A 27,489-nucleotide genomic window follows, 5' to 3' on the forward strand; every position below is an offset into this window, starting at 1 on the left:
CCTCCGGGGATGAGAGCAAAGTGGAGGAAGAAGCGTATGCGCAGTGCGGTTGCAGGCAAACAGCGTGACACAGACGACAGCCACATTTCTTCAGGTTGCTGCGAGTGATCCACACATGATGCCTTCAGTATACCGTGCACACACTTGATGGCATGCTAAAACAAGAAACCAGTCCTGATGAAAACCAGCCCACCACAGGCTTTAGTTGAAACTAGAACCGGGGAGAACAATTTGTACCCCTAACTCAGAGCTCAAGATTTGTAGAAATTGGAAGACTATCGTTTATGTCTAGATCGTCTCACCTAATAGACTGTACACCAGGGTCATGACTGTACACCAGGGGCATGACTACCGGTCAAGTGGCACAGCGAGTAGAGCACTCGCTTTGACATCCGTGCAGAGCCCGCTAATGCAGGTTCGAAAACTCAGCCTTTCATCCTTCCGAGGTCCATAAATGAGCACCACACACCGTGGGTAATAATAAGCAGTGTTCAGACACCTGAGGGTTCGTAGCGCTATGTAAATACCACATTTTTATTATTATTACCTTACACTAGGGTCATGACTGTACACCAGGGTCATGACTGTACACCAGGGTCATGACTGTACACGAGGGTCATCCCTGTTAGTTTGTCTCACTGAAAATCAGCGACACTGCTGTTATTCTGCCCCTGATTCAATTTGGACTCATTTGTCAGATTGTGATTCAAGAGGGCTATCTATTGAGGAACCCCAATGAACAGGAAAAGAATGTTTGTCATATGTTTCATTTTTTCATAGTTTCTTCCTGTTTTCTACATTAAATCACCAATCTCTTTACTATGCTTTCTTTATGATTGATTGTTCTGCATGTCTTTCTTCATTTGATTCTTAACCTGTATGTGTCATTGACCAGCAATATGCGGCTACATTGAATAATTAAAATTTTTATAAACTTTTCATTTTTTACTTCTCTCATTTTTGTAGTATTGGAAAGCCTTCTTTTTATATACAGGCGACTACTGTGTAAGGCAACTACCTGAACGAATTACGGATGCCCACTGGGCGTGTATAGTTGACTTGTTGTAATTGTTGTGCAGTGCCCTTGTAAAGACACGTGACCCAGCCACGGCAGAGATAGGACCACCCAGCTTTCAGTAAATCTATCGGGAGCCCCCCATCTGTCTCATGTGCTCGAGCCTCGGCATTGACAATGTTGCGAAATTCACACCTTCGGAAAAAGTCTCACAGCCCATCATCCTAAAAAGATGTGCTGTATACCCAGCCCCTTCACCTCCTCCACACAGCCGTAGGTCAGCCACTCCTGGCGGTACCGGTCGAAGCCGCTGGAGCACCTGCAAAGAGAGAGAAGACATGTTTCGTGACTGCTTATGACCTCATTGGAGTGCTCTGGGGGTCACTCAAACAGCCTGGATCTGTGCAGCCCTACAAGGTCTCTCCTTCTCAACACCTAGGCCATCACGTTGCCCCCATGCCACCTGACTCAGTAGACGCCGTCTGCCCCTCTCCTCCCTGCCACCCTGTACAGCTGTACCCCTCCTCTGTGCCCTTCTGTATCTTACCCCCTGCTGTATACCTGTTCTGTTGTTACCTCTGAAAAGCCCCCTGTCACGCATGTGTTCTGTGGTTACCTCTGTAAAGCGCTCTGTCATGCATCTGAACTGTTGTATACGTCTGTAAAGCACTCCGTTATGCATCTGAACAGTTGTATACGTCTGTAAAGTGCTCCATCAGAGGCGTTGCTAGAGGGGGGCTGAGGGGGCTATAGCCCAGAGTCTTTTGGTTGTAAGCCTGGATAGAAGCTCAGGAGCTACAACCAAAAGACTTGCTAGCCCTGAGTCTCGACAGTACCGACAGTCCCGACATTAGTGTAGCCCGGATGTTTCTGATACCTAGCAACACCCCTGCACTCAGTTTTGTACCTGTAGTGTTGTACACCTCTGTTAAGCGCTCTGTTGTGCATCTGTACTGTTGTACACCTCTGTAAAGCGCTCCATATGCATCTGAACAGTTGTATACATCTATAAAGCACTCTGTTGTGTATCTGTAGTGTTGTGCACCTCTGTAAAGCGCTCAGTTGTGCATATGTACTGTTGTACACCTCTGTAAAGCGCTCTGTTATGTATCTGTACTGTTGTACACACCTATAAAGCGCTCTGTTGTGTAGCTGTACTGTTCTACACCTCTGTAAAGCGCTCTGTTATGTATCTGTACTGTTGTACACCTCTGTAAAGCACTCCGTTATGCAACTGAACAGTTGTATACGTCTGTAAAGCGCTCCATCAGAGGCATTGCTATAGGGGGGCTGAGGGGGCTATAGCCCGGAGTCTTTTGGTTGTAAGCCTGGATAGAACCTCAGGAGCTACAAACCAAAAGACTAGCTAGCCCTGAGCCTCGACAGTACCGACAGTCCCGACATTAGTGTAGCCCGGATGTTTCTGATACCTAGCAACACCCCTGCACTCAGTTTTGTATCTGTAGTGTTGTGCACCTCTGTTAAGCGCTCTGTTGTGCATCTGTACTGTTGTACACCTCTGTAAAGCGCTCCATATGCATCTGAACAGTTGTATACATCTATAAAGCACTCCGTTGTGTATCTGTAGTGTTGTACACCTCTGTAAAGCGCTCAGTTGTGCATATGTACTGTTGTACACCTCTGTAAAGCGCTCTGTTATGTATCTGTACTGTTGTACACACCTATAAAGCGCTCTGTTGTGTAGCTGTACTGTTGTACACCTCTGTAAAGCGCTCTGTTGTGTATCTGTACTATTGTACACCTCTGTAAAGCACTCCGTTAGGTATCTGTACTGTTGTACACCTCTGTAAAGCGCTCTGTTGTGTATCTGTACTATTGTACACCTCTGTAAAGCACTCCGTTATGTATCTGTACTGTTGTACACCTCTGTAAAGTGCTCTGTTATGTATCTGTACTATTGTACACCTCTGTAAAGCACTCCGTTAGGTATCTGTACTGTTGTACACCTCTGTAAAGCGCTCTGTTATGTATCTGTACTATTGTACACCTCTGTAAAGCACTCCGTTAGGTATCTGTACTGTTGTACACCTCTGTAAAGCGCTCTGTTGTGTATCTGTACTATTGTACACCTCTGTAAAGCACTCCGTTAGGTATCTGTACTGTTGTACACCTCTGTAAAGCACTCTGTTATGTATATGTACTGTTGTACCTCTGTAAAGCACTCTGTTATGTATCTGTACAGTTGTACACCTCTGTAAAGCACTCCGTTAGGTATCTGTACTGTTGTACACCTCTGTAAAGCACTCTGTTATGTATATGTACTGTTGTACACCTCTGTAAAGCACTCTGTTATGTATCTGTACAGTTGTACACCTCTGTAAAGCACTCTGTTATGTACATGTACTGTTGTACACCTCTGTAAAGCACTCTGTTATGTATCTGTACTGTTGTACACCTCTGTAAAGCATTCTGTTATGTATCTGTACTGTTGTACACCTCTGTAAAGCACTCTTGTACCTCTGTAAAGCACTCTGTTATTTATCTGTACTGTTGTACCTCTGTAAAGCACTCTGTTATGTATCTGTACTGTTGTACCTCTGTAAAGCACTCTGTTATGTATCTGGACTGTTGTACCTCTTTAAAGCACTCTGTTATGTATCTGTACTGTTGTACACCTCTGTAAAGCACTCTGTTATGTATCTGTACTGTTGTACCTCTGTAAAGCACTCTGTTATGTATCTGTACTGTTGTACCTCTGTAAAGTGCTCCGTTGCTTCTCAAAGCTTGGTCTGCGCTCAATAAATACCATGATACTAATAATAATACTAATAATAATAATACAAGGTGCCAATGTATCAGTGTATCAGAGGCCATCTGCAGAGCCTACACGAAATCCACAGCTTTCCACAGAGTCTATTGTTGTTGCTTGCATTATGCTAACAGGGCCCTATGCAGCTCCACGCGGGTGTCTTGTATTCTGTAGAACTATGAGTGTACCGAGCTGGGCTTGCAGGACCATGCATAGCTTCCTATGTTCAGGTGTGCATGCACGTGTGCTTGAGCCGCGCCCTGCGTGCATGGGTTTTGCTGCTCGTAGTAATATGTTTTTTATATAGTTCTTAATGCATGATTCCTCTTGCAAGCCCTCTTATGATAGGTGTTATCAGAGGCGTTGCTAAGGGGGGGAGCTGAGGGGCATATAGTCCCAGATCTTTTGGTTGTAGCCCAGAAAGAAGCTCAGGGGCTACAACCAAAAGGCTAGCTAGCCCTAAATCCCGACAGTCCTGGGATTAGCGTACCCCAGATCTTTTCCAGACCTAGCAACACCGGTGGGTGTCATTATTAATCAATTCATGAATCTTAGTTTATTGAACTAGGAAAGATGAACAGCTCAGTCTGAACGGCCGACACCCGAACATTTACGTACTGATATCCGAGGAGAGTGCTTAACTTGCTTGGCTATTTTACCTGCTGCGTGCATGTATGTGTTCGTATACTCAGAGCAGTGTGTGTGTGAAAAAGCGAGAGAGACACTATCCTTAGCTGTGTGTGTATGAGTGTGTCTAGAGCTGTATGTAGGTGTGTGCATTTCTGCTCTCAGAGCTGTGTGCTGCTGTGTTTGCCCAAACCTGTATGCAGGTGTGTGTGTGAGTGTGTGTGTAAAGTGGAGGAGATAACGTTCTTTCAGGTATACCTCATTAGGGGTGCCTAGGGGAGCTAGTGATTCTGTTTCCCACCCATTACAGTGGGCAGTGAGTTTAGGTAGTTGGCACACACAGCCATACTTTGGGGCTTTCGTCGGCTGCAGGGTGTCAGTGTTGGCACACGTTTCTGCACTCGTCCATTACTAGCAGTGCCTCCCACACCACTATAACCATGAAGTCCCTAAGCGACCTCAAGAATTCCCCGGACGCCTGGCCGAGGTTTGGGCCTAATGTGTGCTCTGTGGGTGTGGGCTTGCACATTGTGCGGTTGATGCAGGATTGGCTGTCTGCATTAGTGTTCTGCATTGTTTGCTATGTTTATTGTGGTTTCTGCTTTGCATGGTAATGATAAAGCGGGAGACAGTGTAGGCATGCGTGTCAGGGTAAGCATGCAAATGGTATGTTAAATGTGATTTATAAATAAGGCTTCCAGTTTTCTGTTTTTACTGATTTTTACACATAAATACAGACGCATATCAATCTGCTTTCTGTCAGTATTTATAAAAATGGAAAACAACAGAAAAACAGGTCTTTCTGTCTGGTTCTCTATGATGTCACTCATACATCGCAGGCCAATCATATTTTAGATTGGCAGCATGGAGAGCGTAAAGGTTGTATCAAAATAGCATTAAAGTTCTTCAAATTGCTGACAGCATATATCTTTAGGCAGCAGCAGTCACACAAGCAACCGTTTGTTGTTATGGAAAAAATTGAGCTAGCAATTCCTTCCTATGTGGCTGCAAGCATGCTTAAATAAATGCATTTTCTTTTAGAATAAATGCAGACAAATACTGGTTGTGAGTTATCTTTTTATATGACAAAAAAATAAATGGATAAATACAGAAAAAAAAGGCCCAAACGTAAATATGGACAAATACAGACGGAACTGGACGAAAAAATAAATAGCATTAAACCAGAAGCCTTATTTATGAAGCACACCTCAGCCACTAGCATGACCTTCTGGCATAGAGGGTAGCCTTGAGTGATCTCAGACAGATTGAACTGGGGCAGAGATGTAATGGCACAGGTCTGACGGATCAGTGAAGTGAGAGGTCCTGGCATGAGATACCCTGCCCACCTCTCTCCTGTCTGGGTGTGATGGTTGTGGTCCTATTTGAGCATCTTGAAGTTTCTGGTTTATGTTGGCAGGAAGGCCTACGTGGCCTACGTATGTGTGTGGTAGGTGAGCTGTGCAGCCAAGTAAAATTTTGTTAATGGGGGTTCCACTGTGCCAAATCTGCACCATAGTACTCTAGTGTACCTACGCTTGCCAGGGGCGTAGCGTACTGTGCCCCCATCGGGATATTTAGATCTTAGTCTGCTGGAGGAAGGACAATGAGCAAGGGAAAGATAAGAGGTTGGGAGGGCAGGCAATCGATCCTGCGAGCCAAGCGACAGGAGGATGCAGCCGAGGGAGAAGGCTTTGTGATAGCACAGGAGCATTTCACTTCCGTTAGGCGGACAACAGTTCTACAAAAAAGAAGAGGAGGATATATTTTAAAGTTTTGTGATCACTGAGTTGCGTTTCCTAGGCAGAGTTCAAGAATTATAAGATAGTACAGAACGCGCTGTTAAATGGATGAAAGGCTCAAGAGCATGCTCAAGAGCAGACCACAGCCCACTCGCGGGCCTCCCTAGAGCCGGCTGGAGAAGCCAGCTCATTCCGCAGGGGGTAAAGCTGGAGCCTGTCTGTGCCTGTCCGGGCCTGGTCCGCGGCCCGGAAGGCTTCCAACCAAGGTGTGTGCACCCCCCCATTACCTGTAATCCATGTGCCCCTGACTGTTTTCTCTCATGGCCGCCTGCCCCGTTGTCCCCCAAGACTTCGGTCATCCACCTCGTCTCGAACACCATCTCCTAAGGACATAATTTGCCTTTGCCTGCTCTACCGCACACAGAGTGAGGCTTTCCCGGATTGTGCCCGCGGCCTCACTGCACCACCGATCTGTGTTTTTTCTAAGCACGCTGCACTCCAGACCGTGTCATATGACCCAGGCTAAGAGTTGTGTACCTTTTTTCTGGAACACTGTCTAGTCTGTGTAAGCAGAATCCACCAGCTTCAAAGCGATGCTCTGCTTATCGCTCGAGCAAATGTCATCGCCTCCACTGTCTCTCTGTATTTAACCGCCCTCTGCTCAGAGCTGACCTTGATAGCCCCTTTCTCTCCTCCGATGTATATTAGCACCGTTCCTGCTTGATGTTTAGTAATCCACGTACAATACACCTGCTCGACTCTATAGCTTTGCAGTGCTCAACCCATGCCACCTGTACCCACCCGTTATTGGACACCACAACTGTATGCTTCACCTGCACCACTTACAACCGCATACTTGATACTGCTTTTTAAGTAATAGTATCTGCATGTAGCCAGCCCTGTATTCACATCTATTTTGACTCTTATGCCTGTATGATGTGGCCCTCCCATACCATGAGGTGTGGCTTTGCCAGTTCTGTGCTCACACCTATTTTAACACTTATGCCTGTCTGCATGCGTGATGTAGCCTCGTACTATGAGCTGTGGCTTTGTCCTGTACTCACACCTATTTTGACACATATGCCTGTCTGATGTAGCCCCCCACACCATGAGGTGTGGCTTTACCAGTCCTGTACGGACACCCATTTTGACTCTCATGCCTGTCTGAATGCGTGATGTAGCCCCGTACCATGAGCTGACTTTGTCCCGTACTCACACCTATTTTGACTTGTATGCCTGTATGATGTGGCCCTCCCGTACCATGAGGTGTGGCTTTACCAGTCCTGTACTCACACCTATTTTGACTCTCATGCCTGTCTGCATGCGTGATGTAGCCCCCCGCACCATGAGGTGTGGCTTTAACAGTCCTGTACTGAGACCTATTTTGTTCTAACAGTTTGGTGGCTTATTTGCTCTGCATCCCTATGCATTGTAACCCAGGCAGCCCTACAGATAAGGGGTGTATTGGGCACTTTTACTCCCTAAAAATAGGCGTATACTCACAAAGAATGAAGACAGACAGTAAGAACCTTGTGCCCCTGCTTTCAAGCACACAGCTCAATGGATATGTGGCCCAGTAGTGCATGTAGTACTATGATTACTGCCTGATCCGAAGACGTAAACACGCATCTTTTAATGTGCATGACTCCAATCCTCAATCGGGGTATTTTAAAAAGGTGTTTTAACTGGAAATCGGAAATGTTTTTGTAATAATGAATGTGCATGAATAACAAGGTGCAGAGAAATAATGCATATGAGCCTGCTCAGCGCTGTGTGCAAATGTGCATTAAAAGCAAAATGCAGGTGTGTGTTTGTGTTCTCAGAGATGAGTGCATGTGTTTTTGCATTTTCAGAAGCTAGGCGCAGGTGTGTATTCAGAGCTGAATGTGTGTATGTGTTTGTATGTTTGTGTGTGCACTCAAACCAGTGCAGGCGTGCGTACTGTGACAAACTCACCTTTGAGAGGCTAGCTGGTGGGGGCTGGGAGTGTCTGGGGGCGATGCTGCGATGTCGACCCGGAGGCAGTACACAGGGATCCCCATGGCCTTCATCACACCCCTGGCCTCGTGTGACATGAACCCCATAGTTCCCTCAGACCCCCTGCATGGTTCATGGAAAAGGGCATGCAGAGGGGAGACACCTTTGGGGCTATGGAGGATGCACACACATAGTTCCCAGTATGCATCGCGAGTCAACCCTGCACCCAAACAGGGGAACTCTGGGTCATCATAAGGGGGCCAGAGACCACGTGGACAGAGGAATCTGCTCCATCCAGGAGATGGGTGGCCATGAAGGAAGGGCTGTCTGGCTCCAAGACTGCGGAGGACCCTTACACCACCTCGCTCCATGAAGCTGCGACACAGGCCACTGCACAAATGAACACACATGCGGACAGTGTGTAGTTGCATAGGTTCCGCTCCTGATCCAGCAGTCCACAGTTGGCACACATATCCCTATCAAAGCCCTTTTACCCCCCCCAAAGTACAGCATAAAAGGAGAGCTGTCCATAAGGGGAGTACGGTAGTCAGGAGACTATTGGGGACCCTGGAGCAAGGTGAGCAGAAAGAGAAAGGCGGAGGTGGGGGAGAAGGTGAAGGTCCAAATATGGTGAGGGAGAGAAAGTGAGGAATAGAAGGAGGCATACATGGAGAGTTTGCCCGCTGAACACAGCTGGCCTTGTAGAGAAGGGCAGGGTGCAGAGGAGGAGAAACATCAGAGGAGAAGAGGCATCTAAGCTGTGGTAGCATGGGGGGGAAATCGCAGCGGAGAGAGGAAGGAGGAGACAGAAGAGGAGCTGGACAGGCCAGCGGTGGAGGAAGGAGAACATCAGACGAAGGAGAGCAAGTACAGGAAGGATCGGGAAAGGAGCAAAGCTATGTAACAGCCGGACCAGGAAGGTGCCCCGTAGCTGGTGGAAACCAGCCAAGTGTTGGGCCAGAGCCACACTGTAGACAAGAGACTGTGGAGACAGGCTCCTAGGCCAAGCCCAAGCTCAGAGGGTGCATTATAGAGATCAAACAGATCAAGCGGGGTGGCCTAAGGTACCAGAGTGGTAGAATACCATAGTGGTACCTGACATCAGACACCTGTAGGATAGGAGTGGTGATAAGTCATGGGGTGGTGATAAGTACTTGGTGGTAGGCCTCCCGTTTTCGGTGTCCCCTAAGGCAGGGTGATGCATCATTCACTGTTGACGATGCAGTTGTAGTCCAAAACATCTGGAGAGCCAAAGATTGCATACCCCTGGCCTGAGGCAAGGGGGGTCGCAGGTTCTTGCTTGCCAGATGTGTGCAGTCTACATTCCCGGTGACAGCCTTGGGAGCAAGGAGCAATCAGCGAAGCACCCGGGAAAGGATGCAGAAGCCAGGTAAAGAACCTGTGCGTGTTAGGGACTAGGAGGTACCCAGCAGGGGGCACGAGCTACAGAACTGTCCTTCATGGAATGTTAATGTTAATGTTAAAGGACATTTGTACCGTGCACTATCACCACCGTAGAGGTCCCTTGGCGCTCTGGCGGCTCAGAAAGAGGAGGGGAGGATGGATTAGTGGGAGGAAGCAGGAAAAGTGCAAGAGAGCAGTGATGTGCTGTTGGCGGCCTCAGCCCGGTGGGTCCGTTGGCTGGGCCTGGGTTGTTTGCGGCCGGTGGTCGTTGTGTACTGTTGTGCAAGGCTATGTGTGTTTTTGTTTTGTTTTTGCCATGTAGTGAAGTTTGTGCGGTTTGTTGTGCTGTAGGTTTTGGTTGTGTTTGGTTTGGAGTTTGAGAGGTGTATGCAGAAAAGGGAAATTGTTAGTAGGGTTGGTTAGGTTTGCGTCTCTATCGTGAATTGGAGTGCTCGGCTTGCGTAGTCTCCCCTGTTGCGGCTCTGTCCTGATCTGGGACTGACTGGCATGCAAGTTCCATACTCCTCTAGCCCCCGCCTCTAATATGCTCTCTGATAGTTCCCCTTATCCTCCATTTAGACTCTAGTGGGCTTGCCAATGACAACCTCTCAGGTAGTGGGGGAGATTGCCAGTGTCTCGGTAATTCCACACCAATGTGGTACCTGGCGGTAATTAAATTAAGGTTGGGCGAAGGTGTTGGTGGGTTGTCTGTGTTAGTTGACTCAGTCTCCGTGCGTGCCGCCTGTGTTCCTAGGGAATAGGGAACTGGACTTGGACTGAGACGCACCTTTGTCTTAGCTCGAATCGGAGTGATTTGCCCGCGGCTGAAATTACAGCGGGCAAATCGTTCGCATGAGAAAGGTGCGAACTACCAAAAGTTTGCACCTTTCTCATGCGAACACACGAACTACGGGGGCTGCAGGGGGTGTCCCCCGCAACTCCCGCTCACTATACTATGAAGTATAGTGAGTGTGGTGTTGCGGGGGGACACCCCCGCAGCCCCCGTTTTTTTCATTTTTTTTCTACATGTTCTTGTTTTTTATGGGTGTGCTGCGGGGGTGTCCCCCGCAACACCCCGCTCACTACCACACAGTATAGTGAGCGGGGTGTTGCGGGGGACACCCCCGCAGTCTTTTATTTTTTTATACTTACTTATAATGCTACCACCAAAGGTTCGAACCTTTGTTGTTCGAACCTTTGGTGGTAGCATTTTTAGGACTTTTTGACCATGCAAACATTTGCATGCGGTCAAAACGTCCTAAACCTCTTAGCTCCAGTGGTATTCAAACTTTTTGTTGCCGAGGCCCACTTCAGTAAAATGTTTGTGGTTGCCCCCTCCCCCCCAACCCCAAATGCCCTATTTGCTTATATTTATATTAGAAGCAGTCACTGTTCTCTGCTTTTGAATAGTCTTGCGTCCCCCTTCGGGCCCTCTTAAGGGTGGCCTACCCCACAGTTTCAAGACCACCGGCTTAGAGACTTACACGTGTGTCAGGCATCAGCCCCAACACTGTTAAAACAGAATTATTCGTATTCTCGCTGTTCATCATAACAGGAATCCCTGAAGCCCAGGTGAGGAGGGGTGGGGGGGGGGGGGCAGACTAATATCAGGACAGCAGGCAATGGTGAGTTGCACACGTTTCTTTATTTCTTGTTACGCTGGAGCAGCCCCAGACTTCTGCAGCCTGGGCTCTCTCTTTGGAATTCATGACAAGTGTTGTGCCCATTAAGTGCCAGGCTATTAATCAAGTCTATGCAAAAAGAACGAGCATACTCGTGCATGGCACTTAAGGGAGGCCTGCTATTGATGGTTCCAGGCTCATAACGATGCCATGATTGTGAAAACGTGACTAAGTACATATACGTATATTGGAAACCTTAACACTCTATACATGTGCATAGGACACGCTTCCATTCACCTTAGCACTTTATGCATGTGTATAGGACACGCCTCCATACACCTTAGCACTCTATGCATGTGCATAGGACACGCTTCCATTCACCTTAGCACTCTATGCATGTGTATAGGACACGCCTCCATACACCTTAGCACTCTATGCATGTGCATAGGACACGCCTCCATACACCTTAGCACTCTATGCATGTGCATAGGACACGCCTCCATACACCTTAGCATTCTATGCATGTGCATAGGACACGCCTCCATACACCTTAGCACTCTATGCATGTGCATAGGACACGCCTCCATACACCTTAGCACTCTATGCATGTGCATAGGACACGCCTCCATACACCTTAGCACTCTATACATGTGCATAGGACACGCCTTAGCACTTTATGCATGTGTATATACACCTTAGCACTCTATGCATGTGCAAAGGACACGCCTCCATACACCTTAGCACTCTATGCATGTGCATAGGACACACCTCCATACACCTTAGCACTCTATGCATGTGCATAGGACACGCCTCCATACACCTTAGCACTCTATACATGTGCATAGGACACGCCTCCATACACTTTATCACTGTATGCATGTGCATAGGACACGACTCCATACACCTTAGCACTTTATGCATGTGTATAGGACACGCCTCCATACACCTTAGCACTTTATGCATGTGTATAGGACACGCCTTAGCACTTTATGAATGTGTATATACACCTTAGCACTCTATGCATGTGCAAAGGACACGCCTCCATACACCTTAGCACTCTATGCATGTGCATAGGACACGCCTCCATACACCTTAGCACTCTATACATGTGCATAGGACACGCCTCCATACACCTTAGCACTGTATGCATGTGCATAGGACACGACTCCATACACCTTAGCACTGTATGCATGTGCATAGGACACGCCTCCATACACCTTAGCACTTTATGCATGTGTATAGGACACGCCTCCATACACCTTAGCACTCTATACATGTGCATAGGACACGCTTCCATTCACCTTAGCACTTTATGCATGTGTATAGGACACGCCTCCATACACCTTAGCACTCTATGCATGTGCATAGGACACGCCTCCATACACCTTAGCACTCTATACATGTGCATAGGACACGCTTCCATTCACCTTAGCACTTTATGCATGTGTATAGGACACGCCTCCATACACCTTAGCACTGTATGCATGTGCATAGGACACGCCTCCATACACCTTAGCACTCTATGCATGTGCATAGGACACGCTTCCATTCACCTTAGCACTTTATGCATGTGTATAGGACACGCCTCCATACACCTTAGCACTCTATGCATGTGCATAAGAAACGACTGTATGCATGTGCATAGGACACGCCTCCATACACCTTAGCACTCTATGCATGTGCATAGGACACGCCTCCATACACCTTAGCACTCTATACATGTGCATAGGACACGCTTCCATTCACCTTAGCACTTTATGCATGTGTATAGGACACGCCTCCATACACCTTAGCACTGTATGCATGTGCATAGGACACGCCTCCATACACCTTAACACTCTATACATGTGTATATAGCAACTAATGGATATGATGACCATTTGGATCCTGGGTCGGGCAGACCAGGTGTGGGCCATGGATTTCTTACCTCACTGCCACCACGCCAAAGATTCTGTGAAGCCAACACCCAGACAGGTTTCCTAGTGTATCCAAGTGGGCCATCTGTTCAAAGGATGACTACACATAGGCGTTCCTCAAACCATACCCGTGGCCACAATAACACGGTGCTGAACTGTAGTCTTTCTTCATTGGGGTTCTGTTATTTCCCATTATGACATATATCAAAACAAGTGTTTGTGTCAAAGGTTTGTGCAGGGTTTCGTGTCATGGTGGTCTGTGTGCATGTGCACACTTGTGGATGTGTTTTCTCTCTGCGATTGTTTGCTGGTGGCCAGGTGTGTCCAGGTGTCTGCCTGGCCTTATCTAACTACCATGATTTCCTTCTTATTGTGACATTTCAGAACCTATGACTTTGGCTGTTCTATATGTCTCCCAGGAACATCTGGCCGCCATAGCTGTGTGCACCTCTCCCCTTCTGCGATGCACCCCGTGAGCTAACCCATCCATGTGTGGATTGATGTGCTTGCACCCACACATCAAGACACGTGGAATCCACACCAAGGAACATGCTGCGTGTTCCATCTTCCTACAGGGGTACGGAGGATGGTCAATGCTACTTGGACACCATCAGACCTTGCCGGGGTCTTCATTCGTCCATGATGCCTGCAGGGTACACCCGGCAGTGCTTGACATGCACAGGTAGTCAATGGCACAACATGTCAAGACACCAGTCTCACATGTTCTTACAGGCCCTGCACAGGGGCGTTTTCACGCAGGCACAGGTGGAAAGGCACAGGTGCATTTTACAGTCAGCACTCTCGCAAACACATGCAATAGAATGCAGTCACTGCTCCATATGCTCGCACACAGATTTCAACACAGCTCTGAACATATACATAGATACACAAACACTCATTTATTTATTTATTATTTATTTATGTACTTATATCGCGCCGAAAGCCCACAGGCATATACGTATCACACTGCAGATGGGATAATCAAGATACCTTTGGTATCAGGCAGTGAGCTACGACATGCCATGCCACAGGTGCAGCATCCACATGCGTTGCAAACTTTAACCTGTTGCCATGACGTATGTACGACCGCACATCCTTTAGGTGCCTACTGAATGAGGGGTTTGGGGAGTCGGCGTGGTAGGTCCCAAAGTCCTGGATGTGAAGCAGGACAGGAGGGTGTTCAACTATTCTAGCTCTCCCTCTCCGTTCTTTTACGCCTTGCTGCATCACCTGCTTACACTCCACTCCTCGGATCCTCACGGTCTCTCAACCAGAAGTGGCCTAGCTCCTCTGGTAAAGGTGTCCCACTTCCCATTGCTCTATGTCTTGTTTTAATTCCTGTTTACTGATCGTCTTCCTGCTCCCCACTCCTCCACTTCCTTTAGCGATTCCTGTACCCCTTTCCTCCAGTTCCTTCTCCCTTCGTAACTAACGCTCATTGCGTATTCTTCCTTCCACCCTTGCACTCTTTACTCTCTTCCTAGCCACCTTTGCCCCTTTGGGCACCTTTCTTTTCCCAGTCTCAAGTCTCTAACTACTCACACTCGTTCTCAGCTTCTTCTCCCCTGCGGGCACCTTCTTCGTTGCAATCGCTGTACTCCAGGACTTTCCCATATTTCCCACCTTCTTCACCTCTCGGTACCACCTCAATGCCCCTCTCCAACTCACAATTGTTTCTTGCACCGCCTTCACCCTCCTCCTCATTAATCTTCTCCAGCTTACTACTCTCCCTCACACCATCTTCAATCATCTGGGCACCACCCCTCTCCTCCATGATCTCTCCCATCCATAACTATTTCTTGCAGCTTATTTACTCCTCTGGGCACCACCCCTCTCCTCCAGGATCTTCTCCCATTCATAACTATGTATTGCATCTTATTTACTCCTCTGGGCACCAGCCCTCTCCTCCATGATCTTCTCCCATCCATAACTATTTCTTGCAGCTTATTTACTCCTCTGGGCACCACCCCTCTCCTCCATGATCTTCTCCCATCCATAACTATTTATTGCATCTTATTTACTCCTCTGGGCACCACCCCTCTCCTCCATGATCTCTCCCATCCATAACTATTTCTTGCAGCTTATTTACTCCTCTGGGCACCACCCCTCTCCTCAATGATCTCTCCCATCCATAACTATTTCTTGCAGCTTATTTACTCCTCTGGGCACCAGCCCTCTCCTCCACGATCTTCTCCCATTCATAACTATTTATTGCATCTTATTTACTCCTCTGGGCACCAGCCCTCTCCTCCACGATCTTCTCCCATCCATAACTATTTCTTGCAGCTTATTTACTCCTCTGGGCACCACCCCTCTCCTCCACGATCTTCTCCCATCCATAACTATTTATTGCATCTTATTTACTCCTCTGGGCACCAGCCCTCTCCTCCATGATCTCTCCCATCCATAACTATTTCTTGCAGCTTATTTACTCCTCTGGGCACCAGCCCTCTCCTCCACGATCTTCTCCCACCCATAACTATTTATTGCATCTTATTTACTCCTCTGGGCACCACCCCTCTCCTCCGTGATCTTCTCCCATCCATAACTATTTATTGCATCTTATTTACTCCTCTGGGCACCACCCCTCTCCTCCATGATCTTCTCCCATTCATAACTATTTATTGCATCTTATTTACTCCTCTGGGCACCAGCCCTCTCCTCCATGATCTTCTCCCATCCATAACTATTTATTGCATCTTATTTACTCCTCTGGGCACCAGCCCTCTCCTCCATGATCTTCTCCCATCCATAACTATTTATTGCATCTTATTTACTCCTCTGGGCACCAGCCCTCTCCTCCATGATCTCTCCCATCCATAACTATTTCTTGCATCTTATTTACTCCTCTGGGCACCAGCCCTCTCCTCCATGATCTTCTCCCATCCATAACTATTTCTTGCAGCTTATTTACTCCTCTGGGCACCACCCCTCTCCTCCATGATCTTCTCCCATCCATAACTATTTCTTGCAGCTTATTTACTCATCTGGGCACCACCCCTCTCCTCCATGATCTTCTCCCATCCATAACTATTTCTTGCAGCTTATTTACTCCTCTGGGCACCACCCCTCTCCTCCATGATCTTCTCCCATCCATAACTATTTATTGCATCTTATATACCCTCTGGGCACCACCCCTCTCCTCCATGATCTTCTCCCATTCATAACTATTTCGTGCAGCTTATTTACTCCTCTGGGCACCACCCCTCTCCTCCATGATCTTCTCCCATCCATAACTATTTCTTGCAGCTTATTTACTCCTCTGGGCACCACCCCTCTCCTCCATGATCTTCTCCCATCCATAACTATTTATTGCATCTTATATACCCTCTGGGCACCACCCCTCTCCTCCATGATCTTCTCCCATTCATAACTATTTCGTGCAGCTTATTTACTCCTCTGGGCACCACCCCTCTCCTCCATGATCTTCTCCCATCCATAACTATTTCTTGCAGCTTATTTACTCCTCTGGGCACCACCCCTCTCCTCCATGATCTTCTCCCATCCATAACTATTTATTGCATCTTATATACCCTCTGGGCACCACCCCTCTCCTCCATGATCTTCTCCCATTCATAACTATTTTGTGCAGCTTATTTACTCCTCTGGGCACCACCCCTCTCCTCCATGATCTTCTCCCATCCATAACTATTTATTGCATCTTATTTACTCCTCTGGGCACCACCCCTCTCCTCCATGATCTTCTCCCATCCATAACTATTTATTGCATCTTATTTACTCCTCTGGGCACCACCCCTCTCCTCCATGATCGTCTCCCATTCATAACTATTTCTTGCAGCTTATTTACTCCTCTGGGCACCACCCCTCTCCTCAATGATCTCTCCCATCCATAACTATTTCTTGCAGCTTATTTACTCCTCTGGGCACCAGCCCTCTCCTCCACGATCTTCTCCCATTCATAACTATTTATTGCATCTTATTTACTCCTCTGGGCACCAGCCCTCTCCTCCACGATCTTCTCCCATCCATAACTATTTCTTGCAGCTTATTTACTCCTCTGGGCACCACCCCTCTCCTCCATGATCTTCTCCCATCCATAACTATTTATTGCATCTTATTTACTCCTCTGGGCACCAGCCCTCTCCTCCATGATCTCTCCCATCCATAACTATTTCTTGCAGCTTATTTACTCCTCTGGGCACCAGCCCTCTCCTCCACGATCTTCTCCCACCCATAACTATTTATTGCATCTTATTTACTCCTCTGGGCACCACCCCTCTCCTCCGTGATCTTCTCCCATCCATAACTATTTATTGCATCTTATTTACTCCTCTGGGCACCACCCCTCTCCTCCATGATCTTCTCCCATTCATAACTATTTATTGCATCTTATTTACTCCTCTGGGCACCAGCCCTCTCCTCCATGATCTTCTCCCATCCATAACTATTTATTGCATCTTATTTACTCCTCTGGGCACCAGCCCTCTCCTCCATGATCTTCTCCCATCCATAACTATTTATTGCATCTTATTTACTCCTCTGGGCACCAGCCCTCTCCTCCATGATCTCTCCCATCCATAACTATTTCTTGCATCTTATTTACTCCTCTGGGCACCAGCCCTCTCCTCCATGATCTTCTCCCATCCATAACTATTTCTTGCAGCTTATTTACTCCTCTGGGCACCACCCCTCTCCTCCATGATCTTCTCCCATCCATAACTATTTCTTGCAGCTTATTTACTCATCTGGGCACCACCCCTCTCCTCCATGATCTTCTCCCATCCATAACTATTTCTTGCAGCTTATTTACTCCTCTGGGCACCACCCCTCTCCTCCATGATCTTCTCCCATCCATAACTATTTATTGCATCTTATATACCCTCTGGGCACCACCCCTCTCCTCCATGATCTTCTCCCATTCATAACTATTTCGTGCAGCTTATTTACTCCTCTGGGCACCACCCCTCTCCTCCATGATCTTCTCCCATCCATAACTATTTCTTGCAGCTTATTTACTCCTCTGGGCACCACCCCTCTCCTCCATGATCTTCTCCCATCCATAACTATTTATTGCATCTTATATACCCTCTGGGCACCACCCCTCTCCTCCATGATCTTCTCCCATTCATAACTATTTCGTGCAGCTTATTTACTCCTCTGGGCACCACCCCTCTCCTCCATGATCTTCTCCCATCCATAACTATTTCTTGCAGCTTATTTACTCCTCTGGGCACCACCCCTCTCCTCCATGATCTTCTCCCATCCATAACTATTTATTGCATCTTATATACCCTCTGGGCACCACCCCTCTCCTCCATGATCTTCTCCCATTCATAACTATTTTGTGCAGCTTATTTACTCCTCTGGGCACCACCCCTCTCCTCCATGATCTTCTCCCATCCATAACTATTTATTGCATCTTATTTACTCCTCTGGGCACCACCCCTCTCCTCCATGATCTTCTCCCATCCATAACTATTTATTGCATCTTATTTACTCCTCTGGGCACCACCCCTCTCCTCCATGATCGTCTCCCATTCATAACTATTTCTTGCAGCTTATTTACTCCTCTGGGCACCACCCCTCTCCTCAATGAGCTTTTCCAATGTCCAATTACTTCTTAAACCTTCTTCGCCTCTCTGGCCCTACCCTTCTCCTCAATGATCATCTCTGAGTCACTACTACCTCCCGCACCTTCTTCACCCCTCTGGCTGCTACCGTCTCTCACGTCACCTTTACTACCTTTGGCCACCACTCCCTTACTTCTCACCAGCAGCCCCAATACTCTTGGCCCCTCTGTTTGGTCTCTTGGGTCTCTCCTCTAGCTCTCGGACTCCAATGTGGCCCAGCCTTTTGGACCGTTCTTCCTGTTTCCTGAGCTTTTCACTCCCTCGAGTTCCTCATGGTCTCTCCCATCTCTCCTCCAAAACTGTGTGTGGCTTCTACCTCTGGTCTCCCTCTGGTCTCCTTGGGGTGTAGCCTTGCCTCCCCGCGGTGAAAGGGGACTCAAGTGTGCCAGCTGATATGAAGAGCTCTACAGCCCTTGGTGTAGAATGTAGAGGTTTTTGTATGAATCTCTTTTGAGGCTACCTTAAATTTTCATAATTGCAGCGTTAATATTGTTTTCCGAGCACTTATAATAATTTGCTATGAACCCTCAGGCATCTGAGAGCCGCTTATTACGCACTGTGTGTGGTGCTCATTTATCGAGCTCGGAAGGATGAAAGGTTGAGTCTGTCCCTCCCGGGATTCGAACCTGCGTCAGCAGGTTCTGCACGGATGTCAAAGTGAGCACTCTACTCGCTGTGCTATCTGACCGGCTATACACTTAGATGGATTATGTTTAGGCACAGCACTCGCCCTTTACCCACACCTCTCTTCTATCTCCTTGGCTGTATAAGAATAGGAGGTTTTAATTATGTTGCCCACTAAAATAAAGTAAAAAGGCATGCATTTGTAGAGCAGAACACACACATTTTTTTGGGTTGATTTGATTCTCTAATTACAAAAATGTCTAGGGAACATGACATCTCAAAGGCTTAATAGAGATGAAGACAGTGCGAGTGAAACACGTGTTGGCACAGAAATGGTGGAATATTGAATGCACACTTCAATGTTGAGGTGTAAAACCTGTTGTTCATATTCCTTGTGCTTTGGCTTTGTATGCATAAATAAGGTAACTATTTTCTTTGGGAAGGTGTACCCAAGGAAGAAGTGGTTTTCTTGGGTTAGAGGAATTACATTCATAATGAATTGGCTGTGACATTATTTCATGAGAGCTTGTTGTACAGTGACATTATTGACTAATTGTCTGTATGTTTTCACAAAACAGATACATGTTTTTGGGTTATAACTTGTTAAATAGGACGGTTCAAATTATGTGTTTGAACAACTTCTAAGGTATCATCTGTATGTTAAGCGATTCTTTATCGATGGGTTTTTCTTCCCATTAAAAAAAAAGATTTTGCACCATGATTTTATTTCTGTGTTTTTATCTTGCTCTAAGCATCTATTCGTAAGGTGCAATGGCTACGTATGGGGGATGTGCACCATTTAATAAAGTAAAAAGGACTGCAATGTTTTTCATCAATGTTTTACACCGTAAGCACTCAACTGGCTCCAGCCCAAAAGGCCAAAATCCGACCTCTCCAGTGGAAGGAGAACTCCCGCCCCCCCCCCCCGCTGCCACCCGCAACCAGATCAACTTCTAACTGGGCTGCCTGGCATACAAATACCTACACTACCTCACATGTAAAGTACCGCCAGTCTATAGTAGTACGTTGGGATCACAGCAGATGGGTTCCATGTGATAATGTCCCGGCACAAATGTCGCCTGGCAATACAGTCATTAAAAACTGGCCGTTTCTTGCAGGCACATTAGCACATTTAACATGCAGGGGCCACCCCTGCAACCCCCGCTCACCTTGAACCCATATATAGTGTTGCCACAAACGTTTCCCGGCGACATTATGTATGGCGACCATATATATGGGGATAATATTACCGGATACCAGCAGATGGCAAAGGATTTTGTGAATTAGTCATTCTTGCGACCCCCAACTTTCACCTCCTAGCCTATAAAGGGGGCAGAAAGTTTGCCATATAAAGAGTCCATACTTTGGACGAAATATACTGGACCCCGGGTAGAGGACACATCTCTTCCTTTTCATTTGTAAATGGAAACATGTCGTGTAAATAACTTGCTCATCTTAGTACACCTGTGGAGTCTAGATATTGCCCAGCAGTGTGGCACGCTTTATGCTGTCAGGGACTGACTTACACACTCCTCCACCCATTAACACACAACTCTGCTCACTAAACCACACACATCTAGACACAGCTTTACACACCAGCCTCCTTGGGCCGACCATGCACACAAAAAGAAACCCTAAAGTATTTGAACTAATACATTTGGATAAAAAATTGGAACTAAAAGTGTTTGCTTCTAAAGCGTATTGGTTCCTTTTAAAGGACCTTTAGGATGTGGACTATTTAGTACTAATACTTGACTACGCAGTCTAATAGGTGTGCAGGGGACGTGAGTGTTCCACAAGTTGTGGACACTTTCTATGTTTTGTCGACCATGCGCACAGGCATGCACACCTCTAGCCACAAACTCAGATCTAGCACACCACTATGTCAAAAGCACATAGATCTGCTCACACACACCAACACAAAGCTGCGACTCTCGATGCAGTTAAATGTGAGCTCTACTCACGAGTGCAGGTCTCTGCTCATCAGCACATCTTCTGCCCAGGAGCACACAGCTTTGATCACCAGCACACATACCACCACACGGAAATGGATTCCTGCGAGTTACCTTTGGAGGACATGACACTAACTGCAGTTAAATGTGAGCTCTACTCATGAATACAGATCTCTGCTCATCAGCACACCATCTGCACAAAGTTCTGGCGAGTAACACACATCTCTGCCCAGGAGCACACAGCTTTGCTCACCAGCACACACGCCACCACATAGAAATGGATTCCAGTGAGTTACCTTTGGAGGACATGACACCAACTGCAGCTAAATATGAGCTCTACTCTCATCAGCACACCATATGTACAAAGTTCTGGCGAGTAACACACAAATCTGCATAGGAGCACACAGCTTTGCTCACCAGCACACATGCCACCACACAGAAATGGATTCCTGCAAGCAACCTTTGGAGGACATGGCACCAACTGCAGTTAAATGTGAGCTCTACTCACGTGCACAGGTCTCTGCTCATCAGCTCAACATCTGCACAAAGTTCTGGCGTGCAGCACACACCTCTGCCAAGGAGCACTCAGGTTTGCTCACCAGCACACACGCCACCACACAGAAATGGATTCCTGCGAGTTACCTTTGGAGGACATGGCACCAACTGCAGTTGAATGTGAGCTCTGCTCACGAGCACAGGTCTCTGCATATCAGCACACCATCTGCACAACGTTCTGGCAAGTAGCACACACCTCTACCCAGGAGCACACAGCTTTGCTCGACAGCACACAGCCCACCACACAGAAATGGATTCCCGCGAGTTACCTTAGGAGGACGTGGCACCAAATGCAGTTAAATGTGAACTCTACTCACGAGCACAGGTCTCTGCTCATCAGCACACCATCTGCACAAAGTTCTGGCGAGTAGCACACACCTCTGCCCAGGAGCACACAGCTTTGCTCACCAGCACACATGCCAAAGCAGGCATGGATTCCTGCGAGTTACCTTTGGAGGACATGGCACCAACTGCAGTTGAATGTGAGCTCAGAAGTCACGCAGTCATCACAGCTCTGGTGCTGTAGGCAAGCTGCAGGAGATAACAACACAAGATGGACATTTTAGAACATGAGGTTCTGTTTACCAAAGGGACATGATTAAGAGGGTTGGGCTGGGGAATTATCTCACCACCTAACCCTCCTCACCACACTCCATTTCACCTTGACTCATCTCATCTGTCCCCACCACAGCCAACCCCGCTGTATCTCAACGCCACACTGATGCAAGTGCAATTGCCCAAGGCATTTGCAATGGGCAACACATTTCATTTTTGTATGAATGGAATTTTACCAGTGGTGCACACACTGTGCATAATTGCACTGGACTGGTGGTGGGGTTCTGTGATGTGGGTGTTGGTGGCAGGGGGAAAGCAGTGAGTGCAGAGGCAGCTTCCGTCCCGTAGACCTAGGCTCAGGAGACACTGGAGATAGTGAGGGTGGTTCAGAGCTTCACTCCAGCATGGACTCAATCATGTCTAGCAATGCAGAGGAATGCGGCCCTGGGAGGGAGGCAACCACTACACACACACACACACACACACACACACCGCTGGCTGTGAAGATGCCGCAGGAGGGGTGGCCTCCATTTGCACATTGGGGAACTTTCAGTGCATTTTTAAACAGTGACAAAGAGAGTGTGCCTGCTGAGACAGGGGACATGCGACTGCTGGACATTTGTAACTATTGGGATGGATTGTGCTCAATGATCTGCAGGCTATGGTTTCTTTATATTACAGTGACACTGTGAATAAGAATGGCATTGCCTGACTACGCGTGCACACTGTGACTGCCAAGAGTGCTGCATGTTCATTCATTGAAGACTCATTGTGCTGAAGCACTTCCCGGTTATTCCATGAGCACTTCCCGGTTATTCCATATAAAAGGATTCCTACCAACGTCTAAAAGGCGATCATCAGACCTACCCTGACGTATGCATCCCCAGCATGGATGACCTGCCAAGAGCGACACCGGAAAAGTCTTCAGATAGTCCAGAACAAGGCCCTGCGGATATCGTCTGGAGCTCCAATCTTCACAAGGATAGCAGACCTTCACAGAGAACTGAACATCGAGATGTTGGACGAACATCTAGCAAAGCTGAGTAAGAACTTCTGCTAAGGACTGGATCAGAACCCAAACACTCTGATCAGAAGGCTCACTGCCACCACTGCAAACCCTTTCGACCACCACCCGTGGGGCCATCACAGCAAAGACCCTGTGAGACCAGCCCTACTGTGACAAGTCCATACAGACCAAAAAGAATCCTAACCCATGACTACACACTCAACCCTATCAGCAAGAAGAAGACAGACAGTCCTACCTTTGCCGTGGAATGTGGATATAGTGCGCCCTGCTTGGTACGGTGCTGCTGATGATCACGGAGGATACGCAGGAGAATACAGATCCATGTTTGAAAAATGGACCATTAGTACAAGGGGCATTCCCTGATTTATGACAAAACAATGAATAAATAGAACCATTCCCTACTTCGCGATTGTTGTGTTTCCACCATCGGTTCGGCCAAAGGCGCGCAGGAGGGGAAAAGCACACAGCGCATTTTAAGGCATCACAATGACAGCAGCAGGGACAACCTTCTGTGCAGGCACTGGCCTGGTCCCGAAAAAGGCGTTAGGGCCAGGTTGTAGAAAAATAATGAATGTTATTGTCTTCTATGTCTGCCTCCTTGTATATGTTGCCCGAAGTTCAATCCCAATTTCTCTGTCGAGACAGGCACAAGGTGTGTAATCATTGACGCCCAGGAGAGCACGTGGGGGAGACTTGCGACACTAACGAAACCACACCAACAGACCAGACACCTATATCCACAAACATTACATCTGGCAGTCTGGCAGTTGCAAATGGCCTAGAGTGTGGCCATTTACTACTGCCTCAACAGCGTATGAACATCCTAACCAAACACGTTAACATGCTACTTTAGCTAATATAAATGGGTCATAATTGGGTGCAACACACCCCGGGCAATCCGCAGTGTCTGGTGTGGGGAAATACCTGCTTTAGTGTGGGGAAATACCTGATTTATTTGTGTACAAATCAGTAAAGGGGCATTTAGCAGCACTGGCTGCATACGCGACCTCGCAACGTACGCGATTACGTGATGGGAGGACCCAATAGTGAAAGGCTTCATGGAAAGGGTAAAGAGACTATCCCTACCAGTCTCAAGCCCAGCACTAAGCTGCGATCACAAGATCTGCGTAGGCCTCATGCCACCACATTATTAACCAATTCACATATGCTCCCTTAAGCAGCTCGCTTACAAAGTGACCTTTCTACTCACAGTGCCCTCTGGCGGGAGGGCTAGTGAATTGCAAGCAGCGCCTGTCTTTGTGTAAGGCCACAAAGACAGGCACTGCTTGCAATTCACTGGCTCTTTAGGTTCATTCACTACATGGTGTTTCACTCTCAACCATTCTCCTCAGCTAACTTAATTGCTAAATTCCATGTCAGCGAGTCAATGGAATTACCAGCTTTTCTCCCAAACCCCCAAAACAAAGCATTGGGGCGAGGGGAGGGAGGGCACACCTACAGGAGATGTGCAACGTGAAGTTCTACACCAATCAAACAGAAAATATGAAAAATCTACCCGTTGTTTATTTTGTTTGCAACAAGACAGGACGGGTGTCCCATTTGCGAAGCGAGCATTGCATGATGGATACCCAACAGTGCCACGCACTCGCACAGACAAATGCCCACTACATTCAGGGCACATTCAACACACGCCACATGGGCAACACTTGTATTTCTAGGAAATGCCGGCCTAAATATAATATGTAGAGTGGCAACTTGGAGTTCAATTCACTCTTTCAGTCTTTCACAAAACACTACTATACAGATCGACAAATAAGTGCAGACGCATGGGCGGGCCAAGCAGTTCTCTGGCATGGATATACAACTGTACCGAGTGCGCACCACCGCCAGAGGCCAGCACTGCTTGCTCGATGCCTTTGGGCTGTAGTGCACGATACTGATTAAAATAAATAAATCCATGCCTAGCATGCGAATCTACACAGATTCACAAGCTCCAGAAGACAAATGGGGCTTCGCATTAATAGTCTCTCTTGAACTTGTAGCTGTTTAAAATCATTTGCGCCTTCCCTCTGTGGGGTACAGGACGGAAAGTGCTGTATTTGTAAATATATATGTTCTCATAGGCTGTCTAACTTTTTTAAAGTGTATTTGGTTTGCATTGTTTAGATTTTTTTGTGGTACAGTGCTTACATTGATCACTACAATGAAAGAGCAAGTACAAGGCCTCATGATGTATAACAGCCAGGAAAAAAGACGATCTGAAGGCGTCAACTCGGTGGAGCATTATGGGGACCTCTCTACGCTGGTTAGGGGTAGTATTGTTAAAGCCTACTTTTTTTTACTTAGAGGTAATAAACAACTTGTACTACTCTGGACCACCCACCAGATGGCAGACTCTGCAAAGAATGTGACAGATACATGATTCAGAAAGGTTTCTGGTAGGTAGTTCTCACTAGTGATCATCAGTGTGGTATAGTCTTGACATCCTTGGCATTATAGCATTGCAGTATGTTTAGCAAATATCAATGTTAAGTGGTGGGGGTGGGGGGGATAAAAATACATGGAAAACCCTTCTGCCTGAAATGGGGGAGTAGAATAGGCAGTTTCAGGCAGCAAGGCACACATGCCTTAGTGCCACCCAGGTGCCAGCACTTATTTATTTTACGTATTTATTTATTTACAAATAAGGAAGTTCACCTCTAGAGTTCAGGGCCACTGAGCAATGCATCTCTCTCTCTCTCTCTGTCACACGCACACATATATATATATATATATATATATATATATATATATATATATATATTTATTTACACAGATGATTACTGATAGCAGGGAATGTCTAGAGGACAGAGGTGACCGGTGCAGATCAGGCACACCTGGGGTTTGCAGCAGGTGGCAAAGGGGCTATGCACAGCTTTGGTGTGCAGGGATCAGCATTCAGCGGTTGCTGTGTGGTTACTTACTGGGCAGTGGGGTGAATTCCACGGCAGAGGAACTGGTGATCTTGCTGGTGTCCAGCTCCACGCGATGGTACTCATAGATGGTTCTTCTGTGTGTCTCTGTGGGACAGAGAAAGCATGTCTGGCTAACATACACAGTCCACCGTTTATAAGACCCCCGCCATATCTATACATCAGAAAATCTGCAATATTGACCCATCGTTCACGTTACACAGAAAACGCAATCTCCAAACTCATTTTATGATTCCCATTTTTAGCTGGAATATGCCCAAACTAAACCACGGACTGCAGGAATCCCTCCTCAAAAATCTTCCAACCTTTTTCTTCTTCTCATTGAACACAGCACACGCTGCTCGCCGCACACAATGCAGCCACATGCCTGCTAGTGCTCCTCATCACACCACACTGACTAGGACAGAGCTGTGAAGAGTTCAGCCTCCATGTCTCTGCAGCACTTCTATCTATAGTCTCGCCCAGCGTCTAAGACCCACCTAAGCACAATGTTTCACATAAGAGCATTCTCGAGGCTGGACTCAATCAGGTCAGTTTCAGCGATGCATTCTCCATAAACAGGCTCAGGACATCAACAACACTCCCATAAGAAGGACTAGACTGGGCCCAGGATGACTGTAACACATAAACTGCCACAAGCTGTGCATTCTTAGCCATGCCACTTCCACTTCCTGGGCCCACAATGACTGTAACACCGACACTGCCACAAACTGTTCATTCTCAGCCATGCCACGTCCACTTCCTGGGCCCAGGATGACTGTAACACAGACACTGACACAACATGTTCTTTCTCAACCATGCCACTTCCACTTCCTGGGCCCACGATGACTGTAACACTGACACTGCCACAAACTGGTCATTCACAGCCAAGCCACTTCCACCCCCTGGGCCCACGATGACTGTAACAGAGAAACTGCCACAAGCTGTTCATTCTTTCTCAGCCATGCCACTTCCACTTCTGTTTCCTGGGCCCACGATGACTGTAACAGAGAAACTACCACAAGCTGTTCATTCTTTCTCAGCCATGCCACTTCCACTTCTGTTTCCTGGGCCCACAATGACTGTAACAGAGAAACTACCACAAGCTGTTCATTCTTTCTCAGCCATACCACTTCCACTTCTGTTTCCTGGCATGACTGTAACAGAGAAACTACCACAAGCTGTTCATTCTTTCTCAGCCAT

General features: G+C 47.3%; 1 protein-coding gene across 1 annotated transcript in view; it reads right to left on the reverse strand.

Annotated features, from left to right (window-relative positions):
- The window catches only part of PLXDC1 (plexin domain containing 1), a 264,724-nt gene that overhangs the window by 35,524 nt on the left and 201,711 nt on the right, over positions 1–27,489 (reverse strand). The window contains exons 8-10 of the mRNA XM_069634701.1: positions 26,299–26,394; positions 22,242–22,323; positions 1,274–1,334 (exon numbers count right to left, since the gene is read on the reverse strand). Of these exons, the coding sequence (XP_069490802.1) occupies positions 1,274–1,334; positions 22,242–22,323; positions 26,299–26,394 (239 nt within the window). The remainder of the gene's footprint in view (positions 1–1,273; positions 1,335–22,241; positions 22,324–26,298; positions 26,395–27,489) is intronic.

Source organism: Ambystoma mexicanum, chromosome 13 (assembly GCF_040938575.1).
Source record: "Ambystoma mexicanum isolate Mex_15411 chromosome 13, UKY_AmexF1_1, whole genome shotgun sequence".
Taxonomy (NCBI): Eukaryota; Metazoa; Chordata; class Amphibia; order Caudata; family Ambystomatidae; genus Ambystoma; species Ambystoma mexicanum.